General features: G+C 41.2%; 1 protein-coding gene across 1 annotated transcript in view; it reads left to right on the forward strand.

The window, feature by feature from the left end:
- Nucleotides 1-26,126, forward strand: part of TRPM8 (transient receptor potential cation channel subfamily M member 8) — a 91,356-nt gene extending 65,230 nt beyond the window's left edge. Inside the window, exons 21-25 of the mRNA XM_077957949.1 lie at nt 3,587-3,777; nt 14,767-14,866; nt 15,992-16,025; nt 22,199-22,290; nt 24,892-26,126. Of these exons, the coding sequence (XP_077814075.1) occupies nt 3,587-3,777; nt 14,767-14,866; nt 15,992-16,025; nt 22,199-22,249 (376 nt within the window). The 3' untranslated portion in view covers nt 22,250-22,290; nt 24,892-26,126. The remainder of the gene's footprint in view (nt 1-3,586; nt 3,778-14,766; nt 14,867-15,991; nt 16,026-22,198; nt 22,291-24,891) is intronic.
- Nucleotides 26,127-27,116: the final 990 nt, after the last annotated feature.

Genomic DNA, 27,116 nt, shown 5'->3' on the forward strand with positions numbered 1-27,116 from the left:
CCACTGGTTGTCAAGGAGACTTTGAGAACCATCTCAGTTGGGGCGGGTGAGACCCTGGGCATGAGAGATGGTCTGTAAGCCGCTCTGATGCTTGCTTTGCTGAGGGGGTGTGCACGTGCTGGCCCAGAAAATCCTTTTCTGCAGAGTTCACTCTCCCCTTTACAGAATTTGAAAACAGTGTCTACAGAATAAAAACATTGTTTTAGGAAAGCAGGTGGAAGCATCACTCCATTAGGAGCCCCCCTCTGGAGAACCCTCATGTCTATTTGGCTGAGTCCTGGACTGACTTGAGAGAAACAGAACATTTTGGAAGTTGCTGCCATCCGGGTCAGGTGGACCTCGGTGTATAAATAAACCTCAGCCTAGCCGATCCTGAATATGCATTATTTATGCAAAATGACTTTTGGGTATTAATGTCCAGTTATCAGCTGGTTCACTCACACCCCCTGAGATGTGTGCTGTTTGTCTGGGAAAGCATTGCTGCTCACTGGATCCACCTTTGCCCTTGAGGTACAGAGGAAGGTACCCTTCCAGCAGGAGGGGCCATGCAGTCAACCTGGTTGTCCTGGGGAACAAATGATTGGTGACATATGAGGCAGAGCTCTTTAAAGTAGGGAATGTTATAAACACAAAGCCTTATTCATGGGCACTGGCCTACGTGCACTATAGCTCAGGGATCGCAGACTTTCTCTGTAAGGGCCAGCTAGGGTCGTTGGTCAGATGTGTCAAAAGAAGCAGTATTCAGTGATGCTGTACCCACCCGCACTTCCCTGCTTTGTAAAAGTCATTCTTAGCCCATGGACTGTACAAAAACTGGTGAGGAGCTTGGCTTGGTCCCAAGTTGCAGTTTTCCAATCCCTATTTTAGATGATCTAGAAGATATGTTTTTCCCTGACTCCAAGTGGCCACTTAAGCCATGGTGCAATAAATCTCTTCCTACATGGACTCTGCTGGGCTGCATTTCCACTCTCAGCTCTCTGAGGAAGACGGGGGCCCACTTGCCGGAGAGAATGCTTTCCCCTGCTCTGAGCATCCTGGAAGTTTCTCCTTTCAATAGGACATATTGCTTCCTTTGGAATAGTACCTCAGAAAACAACATCAATGCACGAAAATGGATGCAGTTGTTTTAATTTTTTCTTTGGTGTTAGAGTTCTGGGAAGTCAGTATAATCCTTTTTTTTTTTTTTTTTTTTTTTTTTTACTAGATATATAGTCAAATATTCCATTTCCTTTTTTGAAATACAGCATCTAATTCTTTTTTGGAAATACAACATTGCTTAAAATATCTTCACGTTCATCTCGTCTTATTTATAGGTTAAATTCCCCAAATTCGAATATTTCAAGTTACTTCCAGGGATGATAATTTGAATGGTAAGTTGTTCTGGTCCAAGTAGTAAACTCTGATTTCTGGCAAGTTCTTAGCCTGGCCTTCCCTAATCTGGGGCTGCTGCATGCACACCTGTCTCGTTGCAGCAGCAGAAGCATGCAGTGCATTTTGTAGGCAACAGAACCAGCTGCGGGCTAGAGAGGGTGGATAATGATGCTTGGTATTAGCCTCAAAGCAACCTGACCTACATTTAGAAGAAATGCCAGGCTGGCTGCTAGATTGGATTGGCTGCACTGTAATACATCCCAGTCCGGGTTGTTTTTCACCTAAGCAATCTACCACTCAGGGATGATGTGAGGATCAGTCAAGCAACCAATTTACATGCCTGGTATAGGAGCTTACATGTAAGAGATGTTTAATAAACATAAATCCTTTCCCTTTAAGGATCTCACCCTGTTCAAGAGGCACTTGCTACAAGTCTGCCTTACACAGGATCCAGACCCTAGTGTAGATTGCAGAAGTGTTCCATTCATTATTAAACACCAAGATAAACGAAGCTAAACTTTAAGCAAAGCCATAACCATTGTCTGTGTAGGTTAGTGTTTTGCATAGATATCTGACATTTTTTTGCTTAAGATACTTAAGTCTAATGTAATGTAATGTACTAAGGTGCAAGAATGAGGTCTCATAACATATGTAATCGATTTTTCTGCCTGACCTCATTGAGGATGTTCCCCAGAATTTAGATAATTTAATGCTTCCCCCATCAGGATTTGCCTTCAAACAGTTCGTTGCAGCTTCTTTGGCTCTTGAAAGGATGATTTGATATTAGCAATAAAAATGTCTTGGATGGTTGAACTTTGCACATTGTCATATACTTTGTAGTTATCTAAAATGCTAAGCTAGCAAGTAGCCCAGTAAAATCCTTTGGAAATGAAGCACATCTCAAACCCCTTTTTTGAAATAGAGCATTGCTTAAAACATTTCCCGCTCCCCTCTGTGAGGTGGTATCATGTAGCAGTGAAGCAAATAGACGTGGGGCTGGATTGTGGGGTCCAAATCCCGGATTCAACACTTCCTAACTGGGGGACTCAGACAATTCACTTACCTTTGTTGTGCCTCCATTTCCTGATCTGTTCATTGTAGATGATAATAGACGTCATAGATAATAGACATACATCAGAGAGTTGTTTGTAGATAAAGCCAATTAATTTAAGCAGATCGCTTAGAACAGTGTCTGGTTTATAATAAGTGTTAGCTATTTTATAGTTTTGGTTTAATTTGTAACAGAGAAATCCTTGGCATTATCTATTTTGGAATAAGACACAAAATAAACATTGTAATCATTATGGAAGTAATTCATACTCATTTCGCCATGCTGGAAAGCAAATGGAAAAGAGAATAAAGAGCACCCAAGACGTGATGCCCAAGGTGACCGCCATTTGTGGTTGATCTATTTCTCTTTGTGAACTGAGATTTGCATAACGAAACCATATTGTAAGCACAAGTTTGAGCCTAATTATTTTCACTTAACATATATGATAAGCATCTCCCTGTAGTAAAACAATTATTCATAGCTTTAATGGCTGCATAATGTAATCCTATTGATTAACCGTAATGTGTGACATATTTTCTTAGTGATGAACATTAAGTTTCTTTCTTTCTCTTTGAGTAGGAGGTGGGGGCAGCTGTTACCTATGGTGCTGGTGGCCAATAGTCACACATATATATTCATTTACATATATTTTTTTTCTTAGTATTTCCTTATTCTTAGGTTAAGTTCCCAGAAGTAAAGTCATTGGGTCAAAGGGATGAACATTCTTAAGGCTCTTGATAAACACTAACAAGCTGTTTTCTTCCCAGGCTGTTTACACTTAGACATGGATGAGGGCCACCATGCTAGTTCCAAGGGTGTTGACATCTTGGACCCCTTTGTATCTAACATCATGAGAAAATGAACACAAAAAGAGAATCATTGAAATATCTTGAAATAAAATAATTTTAAAGTTTGTTGAGCATTTTTTTGTGATTTAAAAAAACAAAACACTAAAAGCCAGACACACTTTTGACCCAGCATGAATTGAAGACCACTTTCACTTCCTGCTGAGGTATTTTGGCTCTTGTATCAGTCTGGGTTCTTCTCTCCTGTCTGGACTTAAGCTATTGCAGTAACAGCTTAATACCACTATTGCCATACTTGGCAGTTTAGCGATGAGGCATGCGCGATGCTAAGTCTTGGCCTTCTCTCTTCCCTCGCCAGCTACACGGTGGGCACTGTCCAGGAGAACAATGACCAGGTCTGGAAGTTCCAGAGGTACTTCTTGGTGCAGGAGTACTGCAGCCGCCTCAATATCCCCTTCCCCTTCGTCGTCTTCGCTTACTTCTACATGGTGGTGAAGAAGTGCTTCAAGTGTTGCTGTAAGGAGAAAAACATGGAGTCTTCTGTCTGCTGTGAGTGGTTTATCCATGTGGGCTTGGGATCAGAGGCAGCGATTAATTTCAGGGAAGGATGCCTGGTGTGTATCTCAACAGGAAGGAGTTATTCACAAGTTCTTTCACTGTTCACATCTGTACATCTGTAAAGATCAGGCATCAGGCCAACCAATGAATTGCCCTAGAGGAAGCGTAGATGAAGAAAGCACTGTGGAACTGCCGGGATAGCCTACTTTGTGGGGAATGAATGACTTTGGGACAGATCATGTAATAATGTAAATAGTATGTTGAACGGGCAGAATTCATGGGATAGAGTCCAGTCATGACTTTGTTTTTGCTTTTATTGTTCCCATGAAATTTATTCTCTAGGAACCTTTAAACCTGACTCCAGCAGGGTTTGTGATTCTTCTTAGGAAAATGGAAAAATCTTACAATTGTTTTACTTGAGAAAACATTGTTTACTTGAGAAAACATTATAGGCGGTGGCTCATGCCTATAATCCCAGCACTTTGGGAGGTCGAGGCGGGCGGATTGCCTGAGCTCATGAGTTCGTGACCAGCCTGGGCAACACGGTGAAACTCCATCTCTACTAAAATACAAAAAAATTAGCCGGGCGTGGCAGTGTGCGCCTGTAGTCCCAGCTACTGGGGAGGCTGAGGCAGGAGAATTGCTTGAACCTGGGAGGTGGAGCTTGCAGTGAGCCGAGATCACACCACTGCCCTCCAACCTGGGCAACAGAGCGAGACTCCATCTGAAAGGAAGGAAGGAAGGAAGGAAGGAAGGAAGGGAGGAATGTGCAGTTCAATATATTAACCAGCCTATTAATTGCTATTTAGCGGTGAGACTCCCCCTCCCCCTCACCCCTCCCAGCTGATGGGGCCGTCAGGGAGGGTGGGCAGTGGGCTGTTCCCTCCCTTCTTTCCCATTCGCCGGCTGTGGGGACTGACCCTCCGCAGCTGGAGCACAGAGGGACAGGATGGGAAGGCCAGCTGAAAGCCTTTTCTTAGTGATGCTGTTCTGGGCTGCTCCATGCCCTCTAACCTGGCACATGTTTGAAACTGATCCTTGATTGTGTGGGCACTCGGGTCCTTCAGAGAGTCCCCTGGCTGTCCCCTCTGACCCCAACTCCTAGGACTTGGCCATGTTTTCTGGTGGCTGCCCCCACCCCAGCCTCTGGTTTCCAGGGTTCCACCCCACAGACTCCACACACTAATCTCTTCAGGAAGGCAGCCATCAACCCATCCACACATCGGACTGTGGATCATTCTGACTCTTATGTGGTCACCTACCTTCTTAGTCCTCACAAACTGGGGTACAGGCAGCTCCCCACCGAGCCACCTCTCCCTACCCTTGAAGTGGGAGCAGCTGTCAGCCGCATGTCATTTGAATGCAGGCAGCTGGCACCCAGCTCTCTTCCTGGCCCTGCAGGAGCCCACACCAGGCTTGGGTTTCTCCCAGAATCACTAAGCCAGACAATCTTCCTAGCCCGCAGTTACACCTCAACCAGATTAAGCGTGCAGGGAGGAAGGGACCTGTTTTTATTCGTTTGGATGTTTGGACACAAAAGAAAAGGTAGAAAGGGTACCCCTGGCCTTTTTCCTCACCCCCTAACCTCAGACCTAAGCCAAGGATCCATCTCTGGGGTGGGGGTGTAGCTGTGGGGCCAACTCCTCCATCAGGCACAGTGCCAGGGCCCACAGGACCTCAGGGGCTCCTGAACATCTTTACGTTTTCTTTAAAAATCAGAAGAAAAAAATGAGCCTTTAGATTAAAGAAAGTGTTCTCACATGTATTAATGTATTTGTTTTATACCAACTAAGTCATAAAATATTTTTAATATTTTTTTTCTGAAGGAAGAGACTCAGGATGGCAAATGTGCCGAGGGCCTAGGGTGACCATCTCGTCATGGTTTGCCCAGGACTTCCCCAATCTTAGTACTGAGAGTCCTGCATCCTGGGAAACCAGTTAGGATGAGCAGCCTGCGTCCAACCAGTTGGGGTGCCAGCTACTGCCCATCCAGTTAGGGTGAGCAGCGTGTACCCATCCAGTTAGGGTGAGCCACCTGTGCCCATCCGGTTAGGGTGAGCAGATTGTACCCAGCTAGTTAGGGTGAGCCACTTGTGCACATCCAGTTAGGGTGCCAGTTTGTGCCCACCCAGTCAGGGTAAGCAGCCTGTGCCCATCCAGTCAGGGTGAGCCGCCTGTGCCCATCCAGTCAGGGTGAGCCACCTGTGCCCATCCAGTCAGGGTGAGCCACCTGTGCCCATCCAGTCAGGGTTAGCAGCCTGTGCCCATCCAGTCAGGGTGAGCCGCCTGTGCCCATCCAGTCAGGGTGAGCCGCCTGTGCCCATCCAGTTAGGGTGAGCCATGTGTGCCCATCCAGTCAGGGTGGGCCATGTGTGCCCATCCAGTCAGGGTGAGCCGCCTGTGCCCATCCAGTCAGGGTGAGCAGCCTGTGCCCATCCAGTCAGGGTGAGCCGCCTGTGCCCATCCAGTTAGAGTGAGCCACCTGTGCCCATCCAGTCAGGGTGAGTCGCCTGTGCCCATCCAGTCAGGGTGAGCCACCTGTGCCCATCCAGTCAGGGTGAGCCACCTGTGCCCATCCAGTCAGGGTGAGCCGCCTGTGCCCATCCAGTCAGGGTTAGCAGCCTGTGCCCATCCAGTCAGGGTGAGCCACCTGTGCCCATCCAGTCAGGGTTAGCAGCCTGTGCCCATCCAGTCAGGGTGAGCAGCCTGTGCCCATCCAGTCAGGGTGAGCAGCCTGTGCCCATCCAGTTAGAGTGAGCCACCTGTGCCCATCCAGTCAGGGTGAGTCACCTGTGCCCATCCAGTTAGGGTGAGCAGATTGTACCCAGCTAGTTAGGATGAGCCACTTGTGCCCATCCAGTTAGGGTGCCAGTTTGTGCCCACCCAGTTAGGGTGAGCAGCCTGCGCCCATCTGATTAGGGTGAGCAGCTTGACCCCATCCTGTTCAGGTTAGCAGAGTGTACCCATTCAGTTAGGGTGAGCAGCTTGTACCCATCTGCCCAGGACTATTAATTGTAACATGGAAATTTCTGCCTTCTGGGAACCTCCTTGGTTTCAGGGACTGCTGGTCACCCTTCTGGTCTTCACACGGCCCAGTGTGCTGACAAGGGATGTAGAGTGAATGACTCAGGTTGGACCATGCTTTGGTACCTTCAGGATTTTCATTTTCAGTTACTTTCTTGTGAAAAAAATAAAGGAGGGCCATTTTAGGTCTCTAAGTGAATCAGTTATATATAATTGTGTAACAAGTCACCCCGAAACTTGGTTTCCTGAAAGCATTTATTTGCCCTTGATTCTGTGGGTCCCTCCTGGGGTGGGGCAGGGCTGGGCTGGGCTGGGCTGGGCTGGCTGCCTCTGCTCCTTGAAGCATCCAGTGGTTGGAAGCTGGGCCCCAGGCTGGCTGGTCCAGACGTCCACACGCATTCTCACGTGAGGGCTGGCTAGGCAGCACAGGGAGTCTCAGTGTCACCACACGTAGCAGCTGGGTTCCTGCAAAGAGCAGGTGCTGCAAGGCCCCTGAGACCGTGGCTCAGAAAGTCAGATGACGTCACTTCTGCTGCATTCTATTAGTCCAAGCAAGTCACAGGCCCACCCAGACGGAGCTGGTAGAGAATGTGACTCCGCTTCTGGGTGGGAAGGACAGCCTGCCTGGTGGGTGGAAGAATCCACGGCCCTGTTTGGCCATTGTGGCCCTGTTTGGCCACCTACCACTCTAGGCATCACTGAGCTGAATGCGCTGGTCCTCTGAGAGTGCCTCCCCCACCCAACGCTGGTCTATCAAAAGAAGGAGAACTTCTCACTGCCCGTCCTACTCCCAAATCACAGCAGAAATGCGTGGCTCCCTTGGAGCAAGGTGCATGGGGGCTTACCTCTCATTAACTCACCTACCATACCAGACTTGGGTAGTTTGAGCAGTCCAACATTATCTTTGATGCCTTGAACAATTTAAAACCAAATTTTCTGTGCCCTGACATCTGCAGCTGCATTCACGCCTGGAAAATGCTGGTTACGTGGGCTGACCCCAGGGTGCCTTTCCTGATCCTCACCATGCCCAGGCAGTTCCAGCAGATCTTTAAGAAAGAGCTTCTTCAGCATAATCTGCACTTAGCTGATTTTCTGTTACTACTGTTCCAAAATTGATATATTTTCACAAGTAATTTGAAGATCGAGTATGTTTTCCATTCTTTAAAAAAATCCTTTCCTGAGCACATTCTTTCTGAGCAGCATCTGTGGTCAATGTGGATGATTTATTGATTTATTGATTTATTGATTTATTGATTTATTTATTTTTGAGACAGAGTCTCACTGTGTTGTCCAGGCTGGAGTACAGTGGCACGATCTCGGCTCACTGCAACCTCTGCCTCCTGAGTTCAAGCAATTCTCCTGCCTCAGCCTCCCAAGTAGCTGGGACTACAGGCACCTGCCACCAAGCCTGGCTAATTTTTGTATTTTTAGTAGAGAAAGGGTTTCACTATTTTGGCCAGGCTGGTCTTGAACTCCTGACTTCGTGATCTGCCCGTCTCGACCTCCCAAAGTGCTGGGATTACAGGCATGAGCCACTGTCCCCCGGCCCTATGTCGATGTTTTTAAAATGCATAAACTTGGCTCCAGAAAATGACCTTTGGCAATTTGGGAATGAAATGGCTAATGGCTTCCTTAATATTTATAAATTATTCAGTTATCTCATTACGGTCAGGGAGGAAAAATATCTTTTCTTCTACCTATCTTAGGCTCATGGCTGAGATCCCTATAGCAAAAGACAGAGGAAAGCATAGAAATTTAATCTAAGTTTTATGTGGCATCGGAGCCTTCATAAGGAAAGGAAGATCCAAAGAAACAACCTTTTTTTTTTTTTTTTTGGAAATGGTGTCTCGCTCTGTCCCCCGGGCTGGAGTGCAGTGGCGCAATCTTGGCTCTCTGAAGCCTCCACCTCCGGAGTTCAAGCAATGCCCCTGCCTCAGAATCTCGAGTAGCTGGGATTACAGGGGTGCACCACCATGCCAGGCTGATTTTTGTATTTTTAGTAGGGACAGGTTTCGCCATGTTGACCAGGCTGGTCTCGAACTCCTGACCTCAAGTGATCCGCCTGCCTCAGCCTCCTAAAGTTCTGGGATTACAGGCGTTAGCTACTGTTCTCAGCCAAACTTGAACATTTTTAATGGTAGGTTTAATGAAGAGTGGAGGGTTGTGGAGAAATAGGATAGGGCAAACAGAGTATGATCCCATGGTAATAAACTGGGAGACCTAGCAAGGCCTATGCATTCACATTTCTCTCTGCATCCCTGTGTCTTTGGAGATGAGGACACTCTTTTCCTCTATGTATAAGGAGGGTGCCTCTCACATGAGGGTCCTATGACCTGCTGTAGGGGAAGGTCAGAAAATCCTTCCTAGGTGATATGACCTGCTTCAGGGGAGAGGGGCAGGAAAAGTCAGATCAGAGAGACCTTCCTGATTGTGTGGTTTTTCTCCAGTTCTTTCTGTTTAAAATATCCAATATGCCATGGTGCCATATTTTGAGGTAGTGGGTCCTAAACCCTATCATCACTTATATTCTGGACGGTCCCCAGAAACCAATAAAAAAAAAGTGCTCATAAAATGTCTAAGTAGGGGGATAAAAGTTAGAAAGGAACATCATTGAGTTCTAATAAATTTCAGAAGCAAGAGTCTACCAACCTCATTTCCTGCCACAGTCCACTTTGGCAGAGTTCTGTAAAACGCACCCCACACTACCCACAGATCTAAATTGGAAAACTGAGTGAGCACAAGAATGTGTGGAAATTGTGCACAGGCAAGAAAAGCACAGCATGAAAAGGAGCACCCCCCGCTTAGCACCTATAAAAATAAATAGTGTAAAAGCAGTCCTCTTGCAGGAGGGGGTCAGTCCTGCACAAACATGAAGTCTCAGTTCTGGGGATGCAGCCATGAACAACGGCACATGGGCTGGGCCTGGAGGCCATCATTTGGTGGGAGCTAGACCAGAGGTGAGGTAGATAATTTCATGGAGAGCCTGCGATGCAGGGAGTGAGGGGGCCTAGGAGAGCCGATTCAACAAATGCATGCCAAGAGCCTACCACATGATAGTGGGCCCTGTGGATATGGTGCTAAATAAGATAGAAGCTATCTGTGCCCTTGAGCAGGGCTCATCATCTGGGAGAGTGGGGAACAGAGAATGAAAATGGAAAGGCCTTAATTTAAAAGTGTGGGAAACACTAATTTTAGGGATTGTGCAGGGGGTTATGATGGCCACAGAGAGGACATTTAAACCCTTGACTAGGGTGCCTCAGGGAATATTTATGGAGGAAGGGAATATTCAAGCTAAGACCCAGAAGATGAATTGGAATTAGCCAGGCAAAGGGGCAGAGGCTGAGATGGCACGACAGAGCAAGGAGTGGGCAGAGGGATGAGGGAGTTAAGAGAGGTAGGAGGACAGGGCAGAGAAGACCTCGGGACTGAGGGTTGTAGGAGACGAGTGTAAGGCTTGGGCTGTATCCTACAGCCATGTTTTAGCTCCATACAGTCCCCCTCTCCCTGCCCTCAGCCCACCAAGTCACAATGTGCCATCCTGAATCCCAGAGGAAGGAAAAATTGTAGACAGGAGACACGACAGTGCAAGAAATGGTGACAAGAACCATGAAACATACATCATGACACCTCATTGATGATTGGACTTGTTTCCCTCAAGGCAGAAGTGAGCAAAGAAACTCCCAGGGCCGGTTTGGGGAGACCCGCAAATCACCTGGTGGAATTGGCTTCTCAGGTCCTGATGCTCACTCCTGTGACTTGGGGAAGATGTTGGCAGAGGGGAGGGTCGTGAGATGCTCCCCCGCTTCCACCTGGAACACTACTGAAAAAAGAAAAGTCGCTGTTAGATAGGAAATTTGGAGTCAAGGGCAATTTGGAAGTGGAAAATCTAGGGGAGAATCCAGTACATGTGACTAAAGGAATAGGGTTAGGTGGTCCTTCTCTCTGCTTTCTTTAAAATCCTCATTCTACTGTTCGCAGGTGTTGTGTCTTTCAGTGGCTGCTGGACAGGTGTTGCCTTCTGTTTTTTTCCTAAGGGTATTTGATAAAATGGTCACTGACGGCCACCACTGGATTCATGTTCCATAGAGGGCTGATTCTGTCTGTGCCTTTAGTGTAATCTCAAATATTTTGAAGATTCAGAAAGTAAAAATATAAATTTTGCTAACCTAGACATGGTAATTGGTGGCAATTAAGAAACATTTAACTTGCCAAGAAGCATCGTTTTTTGTGGGGTTCTTGAACTACTTAGAAATGGAGACAAAGTACTCATAAATATTACTTTAAATATTGATCATAACATATTTCTGTGTTCTCCCTATAGCTGTGAGCCCTAAAGTCTGGCTTTCAGAATGCAAATGTATTCACGACCCCGAACTCCTGTCACACCTTAAAGAATCATCATAGTCAACTCTTTTAACGGCATTATTTTAAGATGTTAAATGTCACTTTGGGGATGTCATTAACAATCACACATATGTAACTGCCGTTCTTAATGAAGAAAGTGTTTTGACAATTTGGATAAGTTGCTGTCTTTCTTTCCATCGTTTTGCCTTGAAAGACAAAGTGATTCCATTCTAACTAAAAGCACAAAAAGTCTTTATATCAGGGAGAGGATTTGGAAGTTCAGATCTGGAATTTGACTATACTCAAAAATGGCACCCAGATACTAGAAACACTTAATGACACGCCTCAGGACTCTCGTTGGTTCTGTCTTGAAGCCACGTCATGGCTGGTGGCTATAGGACCTGGGAGAAGACTTAGGGGGCCTTTCTGTGCCTTCATGTAACAGAAGCCCTACAAGCGTCATACTTTTTTCTGAATGATCCAGGGGAAAAAACAAACAATGGATAAAAGTTGCAGTGAGGAAGATTTTGATTCAGTACAAAGAACAATGTCTAACAGTGTGGGCTATCTGGAAATGAGATTAATTGTTCTGTGGAGGTAGTGAACTGCCCATCACTAGTGGGATTCAGGTTGAGGATGTGTGGGAGGAAGGGACCGCATGGGATAAAGGTCCATTCTCCAAAGATACATTGTACTCAGTCCAGGATCAGGAGAATCGGGAAATTCAGTACTCCAGATTAGGGATGAGGTTGAAAAGGCAGGACAAAATTCATTACATTCCCCTAAAACGTATTTATTGATTAAGCACAATATGACTATAAAATGGAAACAAATCCCCCAATTTGGCCAGCAAATGACAAGAGGCTTCAGCTCAAGGAAGCCACCAGATAAGTCAGACATGAATGAGTGAATTTGGACCTGTCTCCCAAGTCGGCCCCTGGGAGAGTGGCGATCTCATAATAATCAGAGAAATGATGTAACTGTTGATGTTATCCCTCTTCAGACAGTTTATATTCTCAGGAAGAAACAAAGAAACAGTGAGAATAGGAGATGGCAGAAGGACAGGATCTTTCTCCACCCTGGGGTGGTGTGGTGGTAATGGGACAGAGAGAGCCAGAAGCCCCACTTACTAACTGCCGACCCCCCAGGGTGCCTGTCACTGCCTGCTCATTTGCTTCATCTCCTTGGCGATGACTAATGCCTGAAACCACAGCACGTGGCAGGGCCTCTAGTTGGCAATTCATTTCCTACATGTACTTTGCTTTGCCTCCAAATGACAGCGACGTCATGGGTTTAATTTTGAAATTGTTCTTCTTTGGGTTTTTCAAATGACTTTCAGATAAGTAGAATCCAAAGTTTGACTTTTGGTACTTTTTTTGGTGACATTTTCAAGTAATAAAAAAGTATGCTACCCAGTAATTGCTTTTTCATAAAATATATTATTTTTCATGATTCAGAAAGCAATCCATATTTATTATAGGACATTTGAAAAATATAGGAAAGCACAAATAAAGATGAAGAGCACATGTAACCCACCATCCAGAGGTAAATACTGTCAACACACTGGTGTTTATTCTGTTATTCTTGTGTGGGTGTGTAGGGATTGGATTGCGCTGTGTACACATATCCATAATCTAACTTGCTCATTTAACTAATAATACATTGCCAATTTTTTCCATATCCACAAATAACAATCTAATCTATATGACAATCTTCAACTGTGGAGTAGTATTCCAGCCTATGGATGCACCATAATTAATCAGTTCCTTGTTAACCATGTAGATTGTTTCAATGCTTTTGCTAGCATAAAATGCTGTTAAAGAGTTCTATGCATTCGTTTCTGAGCAAATGAATACTTTTTTCCTTTGAGTTATTTCTAAAGAGAAATTTCTAAATAAAGGGTATGTACCTCTTAAGTCTTTGTATATTGCCTGTCCCGCCTCCTCCACCTTCTGGTCCCCCATTAACCTAAGGCAGTAACAATTGACATATTTTCCCCTCATATGGAAGGACTATTTATCCACGTTCTTGCCAATACGGGATATAGTCATTATTTCACTGCTAATTTTCCAGTATGGTTAGTGAAAATGCTATGTCATCATTTCAATCAGCATTTCTTTGACTGTTACAGAGGTTGGTCATTTTTTATTTTTATTTTTTGGTAATTTGTCATCCTTGCTCTCTGGCTGTCTGTGTCCAGGAGTGTCTACCCTTTCCGTGCTGATTTTTAAGCACTCCTGTTGGACTTCCTCATTGATTTTGTTTGAAGAAAAGACATTGAAACTTCTTTGTTGGGAAAAATACAATTCAAAAAATTAGTTAAGAATTATTTTGTAAAATGAGTAACCACACTTAAAAATAAATCCATATTTGCTATGTAGAATTTGCTTAAATCGAGGCTGCACGCAGTGGCTGAAGCCTATAAACCCAGAACTTTGGGAGGCTGAGGTGGGTAGACCACTTGAGGTCAGGAGTTTGAGACCAGCCTGGGCCAACATGATGAAACCCCATCTCTACTAAAAATATACAAATTAGCTGGGTTTGGTGGTATGTGCCTGTAGTCCCAGCTACTTGGGAGGCTGAGGCAGGAGATTTGCTTGAACCCAGGAGGCGGAGGTTGCAGTGAGCCGAGATTGCACCACTGTACTCCAGCCTGGGCGACAAGAGTGAAACTTCATCTACACACACACACACACACACACACACACACACACACACACACAAAGAATTTGCTTTAATCCAGCCACATGCATATTGGTTCTGTCTTTGACCCCCAATTAATTCTTTTTAAATCCAGAGAAATCTTATAATTATTCCTAAACTCTAACATGTTGATGAATACATTTAAATGGTAACTCAAAAGTTAAAAATGACATAAATTTATTTCAAGTGGACGTGTGTGTGGGCATATGTGCTCTCCTGTCCCAGTGAATTTGTGTGGAGGTTTGACATCCATTGCATTTGTACTTGAAATATAGGTGACATGTGGATCTGTTCTTTTGTTGTCTTATCATCTGAAAGGCTCAGTCACCATAATAAATTGAACTAAGAATCTTACTTGAATATGTCCCAGAACAATCTTAGGGCATGCTCTATCTTAGATGAATTTTCTTTGAGGTCCACGTCTCATGTTTCAGAAGGACAGGAACAATGCCTTGGGCTTATTTTCCTCTCCTCCAGATCTCCTACCCCAATTTTAGGTTGAGAGTAGGTACACAATTCATCAGCAATTATCTAGCTGAATGGTTTAGCATTTTTATGTCATCAAAATGGAAGAAGAGCACATATCAAATGGGAGGACTAAATTCATTAGTGGAATGATTTTGCTAAGTCACAAAACACACAGATAGGATTTGGATCGATGTCTATTTAGAATAAAGATTGCATTCTTATTTCATGCAGGCAGCTTCAATTCCTCATTGTTACGGAGAAAGCCATTACTATTCCATCACTCCGATGCTGTCACTAGGAGGTAACATTAGTTAGACCAGCCTGTGCAGGATGAATCTCATTCTTAGTTCCAGAGTCTCACAAAATGCCTAGAAGATCTTAATTTAGGAAGCAAGGGGCAAATGAAACAATTTGAATGTTTTCTTTTTCTCATTATTCAAGGTTTCAAAAATGAGGACAACGAGACTTTGGCATGGGAGGGTGTTATGAAGGAAAATTACCTTGTCAAGATCAACACGAAAGCCAACGACACCTCAGAGGAGTATGTCAGACATCCCTTTCTACTTTGCAAGGCTCCCTCTAGACATAAGCCCACAGATTGTAGGCAGCTTATCTGAGCAAACTCAGTAAAGAGCATTTTCAACAGAGAGCAATACCACCACAAAGATATTACCCGGGCAATTGAAGATGACAAACACATAAGTGTGTGCCAGCCTTTGGAGAAGGGGAAAAAACACCCATCTACTATCCCAATTGCCCTTCAAGGCTCTGGGAGAGAAAGAGGTATTTGGAGCCTGCAGTGCAGGGCCATGAAACTGGGTAACCAGAAGAGGGTGGGTCCCCTGCTGCAGCTGCAGAGGTGGGTTCTGGCAAGACTCACAGGTCATGGGCCATTGGCATTATCTTGCAAGTGCCACACACCTATTTATCTTTGTGGTGAAGAAGTACAGAGACGAGAAGATAGACAAACCATTTTCTTGATCTATTACAGGCTGCCCCTGAAAAATCCTGAATTCATTTATGAATCGCCTGAAGCTGTTATAAAATCCATGTGATTAAGAAATACATTGATAAAACATCTTATAGAAATAGATAAGTCATAGCTAAGTCTGTAGGTGGCCCACAAGTAATATGCTGTGAAGTGTGTAGAGTGTGCTCTTATTGTAAAGGTTAACGTTCTTCACTGACAGCTGTCACTCTTCTTGAGAGCTCAAAACACCTCAAGTTTTACTCTAACAAAATATGAGTATACATAAGCACAACGAATACCTTTGCTGGGTTCAATACAGCTGTTGAAAGAAGCATGGGATGCTCATTCTCTTTTAACAGCAGAGACAGTACCCTAAGCTCTCCTCTGTCCCTAGACTCTGACATCTAGGTTTTGCAAGGCACAGACAGACTAACAAGTCATTTTTCAACACCCTATCAATAGAGATAGTATTTATGTGCTGTGCTTCTAATTGTGATGAGACAAAATTCTGCTTTGTTTGGGTACTAGGAAGACAATCAGAAAGAAAGGTAAATGCAGCTGATTCTTGATCTAGCTGAGAGTGAACATGACTTGTATTCTGGACTTTAATTTAAAAGACTGCAAAATGGAGCCTAATAGCCCTCTCTCAATCTCTTTTTCTCTTGTTCACTTTGTTTTTCATTAATTTCTTTGCAGAATGAGGCATCGATTTAGACAACTGGATACAAAGGTATGGATCTGTTAATAGTTTGGAATTTTTTTTCTTTTTTTTTTTGGTCACTAATATCTTTGAGCTTTCAACTAGAGGCCAGTAGTTATGGTCAGAAAATAAAAGAAGTTATATTCAGCTTTCTTAATTCACTATCTAAGAGCTGGGTGCTGGAATGGAATTGCTTCTTATGCTGTAAGCATCGCCCAGGTAAGCGTCTTGAAGTCCCAATTCCATGATGTCTAAAATCTTTTCTGTCTTATCTGACTCAGGGCCCCCTCTTCTCTTTCTTTCAGCTGTGGAGGCAGGTGAAGATGCTTACAATTATAGGGAACGTAAGGAAGGCTCAAAAGAGCTTTCTGGGGGCCTGTGTGCCTCGATGCTCATCTTTGCTGCCACTCTGATTTGTTGCCTGTTTTATTTGGAGGGCATTGGAAATGCGTGAGTACGCATACGAACTCCAGGCATAGACAGAGTGTGCCTGCCCTCACTCTGAGCTGGGTAGCTGAAATTATAATCAGGTTCAAATCACAATCGATTCCTATATGCTAGATTCCTGCCAGGCTCTGAAGAGGAGATAATATTTGGTATTCTATCACGTTATTTTGAGAATGGCATCCTGGATAATGACATTCATAGACCTTCCATTATTGTGGCTGTTCGGTGGGTAGACAAGACCCATCTGGTTTGGCAAAATCTACACCACCCAGTACCTTGTCCATAGTATAGAGCCTTAATAAATGTTTATTGAATGAATAAATGAACAAAAGGGGTCCTTTGCAGAGCTCTCATATAAGAACGTATCTGTTTACAGTTTCTTGTTTATTTATTTGTGTTATTTACCCCCAACATTTAAAAAATCTAGGTAGTAGTTGTCAGCTGTGAAGGTCCTAAGTCTAGAGAACCGTGGGTTGTTCTAAGCAGCTGCAATGAGGGGCAGCATGAACCAGAAGAGAGCCCAGTGGGAAGAAGTAGGGGAGTCTGGGTTATTCTGCCTGGGAACTTGCTTGCCTCTATAGAGTTGGATTTTATTCCCACTCAAGGGAAGGCTCAGGGAGTTTTAAAACCCAAGAGGGACCTATCTGGAATCCTCCTTTCAAAGTGCTCTCTGAGTGATCAGAATGATCGTGGAGGAGAGGCTCCAGCAATCTGGTTGGGGAGTTGGACGCAGTAGGAACTCTTCTACGTGGCGTGTTTGTAGAGAAAACAGTATTTTAGTTTGTTTTGTTGTTTTGTTTTTTATTTGAGAGTTTATTTGGGGTGACTTTGGAGGAAGCTAATGGAAAGCCGTCTTAGGGTTTGGGCAAAAGCTTCCCCAAGCCACACCTTGGTTCTGACTCTGCTGTGGGACATGCAGAGAGTGGATAGAAGAGGGCAGCAACAGTGGATGCAGGAAGAGAGGGACAGGGTGGGAGACTTGGCCCCAGCCTGGGCCCTGGGTCAGAGGAGAAGCAGTAGAATTGTGGATACAGGACCAGCTGACCTGACTCCCAGGGTCCAGAATGTTCGATGTTCGTCAGCCTGGACCCCCACTGCACAGCGCAGAGCCTTGGCCATCACTCAGGTGGTCCCACCGCCTCCCTCTCCTCCTCCCTTTCCCCTTGCTCTCTGTCTCTTTTAAATTTTCCCCTCTGTCCTCTTACCTCCCCTTCTGAACAACCAAAAAACCCTCCTTCTTTTTGCTCACACAGAATTTTAAGGATAATCTTTTGTTTCTCAAGAAAGCTTTTGGAATCTCTTAAATTTATTTTAAAACAGCTTTATTGAGATATCACTGACATATAAAATTACATATATTTAAAATGTACAATTTGATGGTTTGATGCATGTATACGTTGCAAAATGATCACTACAACCCAGCCCAGCTAATTAACATCGTATTACTTCTACATATTTACCATCTGTGAGTGTTGTAGGTATGTGTAAGGGAATGAGATTAATTTAAAATCTCTCCTCCTGGCAAATTTCATGGGTCCAATATTGTTAACTGTTGTCACCATGCTGTACAGTCGATCTCTAGAATTTATTTATCTTGCATAACAGAAATTTTCTGCCCTTTGACCAATATCACCTTATTTGCCCCTTCTTCTTAGCCCCTGGCAACCACCATGCTACTCTCTGACTCGATTAGTTTGACTCTTTTAGATTTCACATATAAGTGAGATAGCACAGTATTTCTCTTTCTGTGTCTGGCTTATTTTGTTTAGCATAAAGTCCTTCAGCTCCACTTATGCTGTGGAAAATGGCAGGATTTCTTTCCTTATTTTAAGGCTGAAAAATATTCCATTATAGGTATATACCACATTTTCTTCATCCATTGATCTCTTGATGGACATTATTAGGTAGTTTCCATATTTTGGCTATTGTGAATCATGCAGCAGTGAATGTGAGAAGGCAGATATCTCTTTGTGATCCTGATTTCAATTCTTTTGGATCTAAACCCAGAGGTGGGATTGCTGGATCATATGATAACTATATTTTTATTTTTGTGAGGAACTTCTATACTGTTTTCTGTAATAGCTATATCAACTTACCTTCCCACCAATAGTGTACAAGAGTTCCCCATTTCCCACCTCCTTGCCAACACTTATCATCTGCCTTTTTGATAATAACCATCATAACAGATGTGAGGTATGGTCTCATTGTGGTTTTGATTTGCATTTCCCTATGATTAAGTGCTGAGCACCTTTTTATATACCTGTTTGACATCTGAATTTCTTCTTTTGAGAAGTGTCTATTTAAGTTTTTGCCCACTTTTTAGTCAGTTTATTTGTATTTTTGGTATTGAGTTGTGTGAGTTCCTTATGTATTGTGGATATTAGGTGCTTACTGATAAATGGTTTGTAAATCTCTTTTTCCCACTTCATAGGTTGCCCTTTTATTTTATTTATTGCTTCCTTTGTTGTGAAGAAGATTTTGTTTTATATAATCCCACTTGATTATTTTTGCTTTTGTTGTCCTTGCTTTTGGAGTCATATCCAAAAATTCATTGCCAAGACCAAAGTCAAGAAAGTTTTTCCCTAGGCTTTCTTCTAGGAGTTTTGCAGTTTCAAGTCTTATGTTTAGGAATGTTTAGGACTTTGATCCGATATTTTGAGTTGATTTTTGTGTATAGTGTGAGATAGGGGTCCAATGTTATTCTTTTACATGTGGATATTCAGTTTTTTCAAAACCATTTATTGAAGAGACTTTCCCCACTGATGCCTTTAGATAAATCAGTTGGCTATAAATACGTGGATTTATTTCTAGGCTCTTTATTCTATTCCGTTGGTCTATATGTCTTTTTTATGCCAGTACCATACTGTTTTGATTACTTTAGCTTTGTAATATAATTTGAAGTCAGGATGTGTGATGCTTCCAGCTTAGTTCTTTTTGCTCAAGATTGCTTTGGCTATTCAGAATCTTCTGTGTTATTATATACATTTTAGGATTGTTTTTTTCTATTTCTGTAAAAAAAAAAAATACCCATGGTATTTTGATAGGGATTGCATTGAATCTGTAGACTTCTTTGAGTAGAATGGATATTTTAACTATATTCATTTTTTCAATCCATGAACATGGGATGTTTTTCCATTTATTTGTGTCTTTTAAACTTTCCTTTATCGATGTTTTATAATTTTCAGTGTACCAGTCTTTTACTTCTCTGTTAAATTTCTAAGAACTTTATTCCTTTTGTTAATTATATTAATGGATTGTTTTCATAATTTCCCTTCTAGATAGCTCTTTGTTGAGGTATAGAAATGCCATTAATTTTTGTATGTTGACTTTGTATCCTGCAAATATACTGAATTTATTTATTAGTTCTAACAGTTTTTTTTTTGTTGTTGTTGTTGTTTGTTTTTTTGTTTTTTTTTTTGAGGTAGAGTCTCACTCTGTCACCCAGGCTGGAGTGCAGTGGTGCAATCTCAGCTCACTGCAAGCTCCGCCTCCTGGGTTCAAGCAATTCTCCTGAGTAGCTGGGATTACAGGTGCGCACCACCATGCCCAGCTAATTTTTGTATTTTTAGTTGAGATAGGGTTTCACATGTTGGGCAGGATGGTCTCCATCTCCTGACCTTGTGATCTGCCCACCTTGGCCTCCCAACATGCTGGGATTACAGGCGTGAGCCACCGCGCCAAGCAGTTCTAACAGTTTGTGTGTGTGTGTGTGTGTGTGTGTGTGTAGTCTTTAGGGTCTTCTTCATATAAGATTATGTTATCTGCAAACAGATAATTTTAGTTTTTTTCTTTTTTATTTAGATGGCTTTTCTTTTCTTTTTTTCTTGTCTGATTTCTCTGGCTAGAACTTCTCATGCTGTTAAATAGCAGTGGTGAGAATGGGCATCCTTGCCTTATTCTAGATCTTAGAGAAAAAGGTTTCAGTTTTACCCCATGAAGTATGATGTTAGTTGTGGGTTTTTCATATATGGCCTTTATTGTGTTGTGGTAAGTTCCTTCTATACCTATTTTGTTGAGAGAGTTTTTTTTTTAAATCATGAAAAGACCTTGAATTTTGTCAACTGCTTTTTCTGCATCTATTGAGATGATCGTGTGGTTTTTATCTTTCATTCTGTTAATGTGGTGTATCACACTGATGAATCTTCATATGTTGAACCACCCTTGCATACCAGTGATAAATACCACTGGGTGGTGGTGTCTCCACGGAGCCTTTTAATGTGCTCTGAAATTCAGTTTGCTAGTAATTTAGTGAGATTTCTGTATCTATGTTCCTCAGGAACATTGGCCTATAGTTTTCTTTCTTGTGTTTTCTTTTTCTGGCTTTGGTAAAAGAATAATGCTGGCCTCACACAATGAATTTGTACTTGTTCCCTTTTCTATTTTTTGGAAGAGTCTAAGGTTTGGTATTTGTTCTTCTTTGACTGTCTGCCAGAATTTCCCAGTAAGCCATCTGATTTCCCAATAAGCCATCCTGGGCTTTTCTTTGTTGAAAGCTTTTTGTTTGCTGATTTTTTTTTCTTCATTTGTTGTTTGTCTGTTCAGGCTTTGTATTTCTTCTTGATTCAGGTCTTTGTAAGTTGTACATTTCTGGGATATTTCCATTTCTTCCAGGTTTATCTACCTTTTTGCATATAATTGTTTATATTAGCCCCTTCAGATTCCTTTCGTTTCTATGCCCTCTCTGTAAGGTTGTCTTTCTCATTTCTGATTGTATTTATTTGTGTCTTCTTCCTTTTTTAAAAAGGTTTGTTGATTTTGTTTATCTTTTCAAAAAACCAACTCTTACTTTCAATGATTTTTTTCCCATTGTTTTTCGACTCTCTCTTTTTAAAAATGTATTTTGCTTTTGGAGTTTTTGCTCTACTTTAAACAGCTTACTAAAGTCATTTTACTATTAACAAATACAAGGCTCTCTCAAAAGCTCCTATAGGGAATACAAAATTTCCCCATCTCATTATACCAGAAAACAATACAATTCATCTTATGTCTGTAAGGTATGGATCTTACTATGCCTTATTTATTTTAGGAAGCCATTAGCACTTATAGTTTCATTTTGTTCTTTTATTTTTAAACAGTTAAAGAAAAAGGTTACTACTGAAATTAAGCTCAACTTAAATACAGATTTTTTGTTTCTTGAGTGAGTGATATAGCAAATTAGAAACCAAACTATACAGAAATTGCTTTTATCAAGTGTACTAATATGACATGTAATTTAAAATGACTTCATGTATCTTTTGTAATAAATTTGTGAAACATGCATGGATCAAGATTAATTTCATTACGCCTCTTACTTAAATTGTGTGCTCTTTTTGTGTGTGTGGGGAGATCTTTTATTTGCAAAAATTTTATTAGTATCACATTATTTTTATTAGTATTATACTTTTACTAAAGCAAAACTTAATTAGTATCTTATAATTTTATTAATGTTAGTTACACAGAACATTTTTTTTTACGTATTACTTGTTCGTATTATTGAAATCTATTATCTCTATTTGGGAGCCACTAATGATTTGCCTCTGAATAAAGTTAATATTAATTGGTTTACTAACTAATTGCTAGTGATATGATTTCAGAAAGTAAGCAATGATCAGGATCTGAAATATCACATGCCACTCTCATTCTGCCTTATTTTAGATGTGCTGTACTTGCTACTTAGTAGACATGTCTGTTTCTTAGAAAAGGCACGGAGCAATAATTTAAAAATGAAAGTTGGAAAATTTATCTTAAGACTGGTTCTATTTTTTTCTCTTTCCAAGCTTAATGATCTCAAGGGTCTTCTGAAAGAAATTGCTAATAAAATAAAATAAAACTGTATGAACTCTAATGGAGAAAATCTAATTATAGCAAGGTGAGTCATTCTAATGGCTTTTTACTTTGCTCTGAAAATTTGCATCTTTTAAGACTAATTTAAAATCATGATTTTTTCTCAGTTATTTCCATAAATTACCAAATTTGAAAATAACGCATTGTGAAAAAAAAAAAATTACAGATATACAGAAGGAAACAAGTTGAAGTTCCTTCTCACATTACCTTCCCTACCAATTTTGGCCCCCACACCAGGGGTTAGCATTGTTAGGGACAGGTTTTAAGTATCTTGTCCTGTAGGACCTTTTAAAACACTTGTAACCTATACAGCTATTTTGGCATGAATTGAGACAAGGCCACACTGTTCCAAGATCTGCTATTTTTTAATCTTCCTTAATTCTGTATCATGAATGTATTTACAGATCAGCACCCAAAAATGTCTTATTCTCATATTATATTTATTACTATGAATATACAAATATGTTAATCATCTTTTTGCTAACAAAAAATGTTTTGGTGAGGCATTCAAGGTTTTTAACAATAGTTCTTTTGCACAATTAAAATGCAATTCAATTTACTGGCAAAATTTAACCCAAGGCTTTGGTCCATGGTCTTACCATTTGCTTTTATTATGTTTTCTCATTACCTGTCCAAATCTTAAAACCAAATGTTAAGAATGTTTTTAGGGACATGTCGAGTTAGGAAAAAAACAGCAATGGGCATTCCACTGGATTAGAATTTTTTTTTGAGAAAGCAAATTGTAAGGAATGGAAACATAATTAAGAATTCTCTTCTTTCTCCTTCCTCTCTTCCCTTCCTTCCATAAGTATTTATTGAGTACCTGCTCAGCACTCAGAACTGTGCTGACCCTGGCACTGACCTCATGCACTGACCACTGTCTATGCATTAAGTACTTAAGCTACAGAAATTTATATTCATGGGATGATTGTGCTATAGGGGAAATCATGTTGCATCAGGTTCCTTTCAATCTTTCTGGTCTCAGAATTCTTTTCCTTGGGTTCTGACAGTTATAGCTCATATCAAAAAGCACTGTATTATGGAAGGCTTTGTTAGAGCAAGATTGATGCATATTTGATGTAATCTGAAAGGGAGGTACAGCCTCCTAATGTGCTCAAAAAAATAAGCCTTGCATATTAAGGGAGAACTTATTTCAACTCTTTCATAATTGTGTTTAATGAAAACACTATTAAACCTTATAATAAATTACAATTTGGATTTTGAAACACATGCTATTTTGTTTGTCAGCTGAAATGTAGAAAAAAAAATCAGGAACGTAAAACAACTAAAATGATACAAATCTAAAGGTGATTAAAGAGTTGTAATCATCAGAAAAGAGTCAGATTCAGACACACACATCCCCCTCTTAAATCTCCAATCCTCTCATCTCTCATTCTTTCTCAAATGTGCTGTGAGTAAAATAGGCAGACACACTGATTTCCTATCAACTTGCCCTTTGTTTAACTTTAAACTTTAATTGACATATTGAGAATTAAGCAATTGGTGAATGAAAAGGAACTGAGAGAAGGACATCACCTACTTTTTATGTGTGTGCAGGTGTAGATATTTGCGTCTACACAGAAAAAAAGAGGAGCAAAAGAGTCCGTGAGAAAACAGGTGCCCCCAAAATTCAGAACCACTGGTGGTCTTAGAGACAACAAATTTGGCATGTTCAATTTTTCGTATGCTTTTTAATTCTAGATATAAGATCATTTTTTTGAATGGTGTGTTTGTCATATCCTTAACGTCACTGAAAATATAACTTTATAGGCAACCAGCTAGGTATACTCTGCCAGTGCCTCCCGAGGCTTCTTTCTCTAGAGGGGTGACAGTAATCTTTCCCTGGGGTAGTGGTCAGGGAAGACAGCGTCAGCCTCTTGTGGGAGTGAACTGGCAATCATTTGATGTGGGCGAGGAGCTGACCCTGGGGGCAAGCCTTTGCCAATTCCCCCGTCTCCATCCCTGAATCAGCCTTTGATCCAGGAAGCTGAGATGAAATAAACAGGTAATTGTCTATTGTTTTCCTTCTCTTACACCAAAGTTGAAAGGAAGTAATAATCCAGGGTGAGAGCAAGCCATTTGTTTTCTCCTATCTTCACACTTAAGGAGTGGGCACCCTCCTCGAAGACTATGGGAATAGACCTTACCTTAAGGAAGGCCCCTGGAAATTGTTCATTTCCTGCATCATAATCCATTGATTCTTGCATTTGCTGCGCTTACGTTCTAGTTCATTAAAAGAATCTAAGTTGTTCTTTGGGGGGGCTCATCATAAACCCACATTTTTGTAAGTTATTTCAGTTTTAATTCATTTTTTTAAATTTTTGCAGAAACCACTGAGCAAATAAAATGCTCAGAAACGTTCTGGATTTTAACCTAGATTGAATGAGTTGAGCCTTGATCATTCAACCTGAGTCACGCAGTTCACACCGACAGACTGGTCAGAATACACATCTTTAAAAAAAAAAACGTTCTCAGAGCTGCTTCTATTAAAAAAAATCTCTCAACTTTGGTGGTATATTTGGATCTATTCCCAGTATATTCCCAGTATATTTTGAAGCAAACCATATCCTGCCTGAGAATGGAAGTGGGAAATCTATTCTTAACACAGTGTTCTTTGTTTTTACAGATCATATTAAGGAATGCTGATGAACCATTTTGCTGTCGACTACTAAATGAGAGATTTTCAGAACCCTGGGTACAGGATGGATGATTTTTAATCACCCTAGTGTGCTGAAACCTTGAGAAAGTGTGTGATTGGTTTCACACGTGAAGATGGATATAAAGGAAGAACATTTCCTTTACGTGTTTCTCCAGAATGGTGCCTGTTTCTCTCTGTGTCTCAGTGCCTGGGACTGGAGGTTGATAGTTTGAGTGTGTTCTTACCACCTCCTTTTTCCTTCAATCTTATTTTTGATGAACACGTATATAGGAGAACATCTCTCCTATGAATAAGAACCTGGTCATGCTCTGTACTGTGTCTTTGTTTATTTCCAATTGATTGTCTACCTTTCCCTTTTTTGTATTATGTGACTGATTAGTTGGCATATTCTTAAAAGTCTCCCAAATTAGGCCAGATTCTGAAACATGCTGCAGCAAGAGGACCCTGCTGTCTTCAGGAAAAGTGTTTTCATTTCTCAGGATGCTTCTTACCTGTCAGAGGAGTGACGAGGCAGTCTCTTGCTCTCTTGGACTCACCAGGCTCCTATTAAAGGAATCATCCCCATTCCTAAATATGTGAAAAGTCACCCAAAATCAACCTTGAAAGGCACTACTGACTTTGTTCTTATTGGATACTCCTCTTATTTATTATTTTTTTCATTAAAAATAATAGCTGGCTATTATAGAAAATTTAGACCATGTAGAGATGTAGAAAGAACCTACATTGTCCCCCATTACCTTAAGCTAATCACTGCTAACAATTTCTGGATGATTTTTCCAGTCTATTTTTTTTCTATGTATGCCTCAATTATCTTACAAAATTTTACAGAATATTATCATACTACATATATACTTTTATGTAAGCTTTTTCACTTAATATTTTATCAAAGATGTTTTTATTGTATTCATAGCCTTCTTAAACATTATATCAATAATTGCATAATAGGCAACCTCTAGTGATTTCCATAATTTTGCTCATTGAAGACTGTTTCCAACTGATAATTGGATGAGCATCTTTGTGCATGAATCTTTTTGCTGTATTTGGGAAAATTTTCCAAGGTTAGATTCCAAGAAATATTTATTATTAAACCATTTATAAGGCTTTTTCGTAAATGTATAGCAAATAGGAATTATTAACTTGAGCATAAGATATGAGATACATGAACCTAAACTATTAAAATAAAATATAATATTTAACCCTTAGTTTAAGAAGAAGTCAATATGCTTATTTAAATATTATGGATGGTGGGCAGATCACTTGAGGTCAGGAGTTCGAGACCAGCCTGGCCAACATGGCGAAACCACGTCTCTACTAAAAATACAAAAATTAGCTGGATGTGGTGTGCACTCCTGTAATCCCAGCTACTTAGAAGGCTGAGGTACTAGAATTGCTTGAACCCGGGAGGCGGAGGTTGCAGTCCAGCCTGGGTGACAGAATGAGACTCCGACTCAAAATAAATAAGTAAACATTGTGGATGGTGAAGGGAATAGTACAGAATTGGAGAGATTATCTTACTGAACACTTGTAGTCCCAGCTTTCTCTGGAAGTGGTGGTATTTGAGCAGGATGTGCACGAAGCAATTGAAATGCCCATAATTAGTTTTTCAGCTGTGAATACACCATAAACTCAGTGGCTGAAGGAGGAAATTTTAGAAAGAAGCTACTAAAAGATCTATTAGAAAAACTACAAAAGCATTAATTTAAAAAGTTTATTTTTCTTTTGTCTGGGCAGCAGTGAAAACGACTACTCACAACATTCACTATGTTTGCAAGGAATTAACACAAGTAAAAGATGCCTTTTTACTTAAACGCCAATAGTGACCTAAAAGGGAATCTTGTTCATAGGGCCAATCAATTCCTGGTTTCAGATGCTGACAGTAGATGGGCAAAATTTACATGACAAAAATCGTCAATGAATGAAATATTCAAAGTTTCTCTATTAGTGAAAGAATGTCACTTTCACTTCACCATGGCAACTGAAATGTCTGCCTTTTCTGAAACCAGAAGAGGGTAATGTCATCTCCATGCTGACTGGAGAAATAAAGTCTATGGCAGTACGTAAGATTGTGCAGAAACAACAGCCTCAACCTCTTACCCTCCATTCAAGCAGGAAATTTGAGTAAGACCAGTAAATTAAATTTAAAACTTCCCAGAAATCATATTTGGCAGAACCTATTTGATGATCCCCTTTGA

This window comes from Macaca mulatta, chromosome 12 (assembly GCF_049350105.2).
Source record: "Macaca mulatta isolate MMU2019108-1 chromosome 12, T2T-MMU8v2.0, whole genome shotgun sequence".
In the NCBI taxonomy this organism is placed as follows: domain Eukaryota; kingdom Metazoa; phylum Chordata; class Mammalia; order Primates; family Cercopithecidae; genus Macaca; species Macaca mulatta.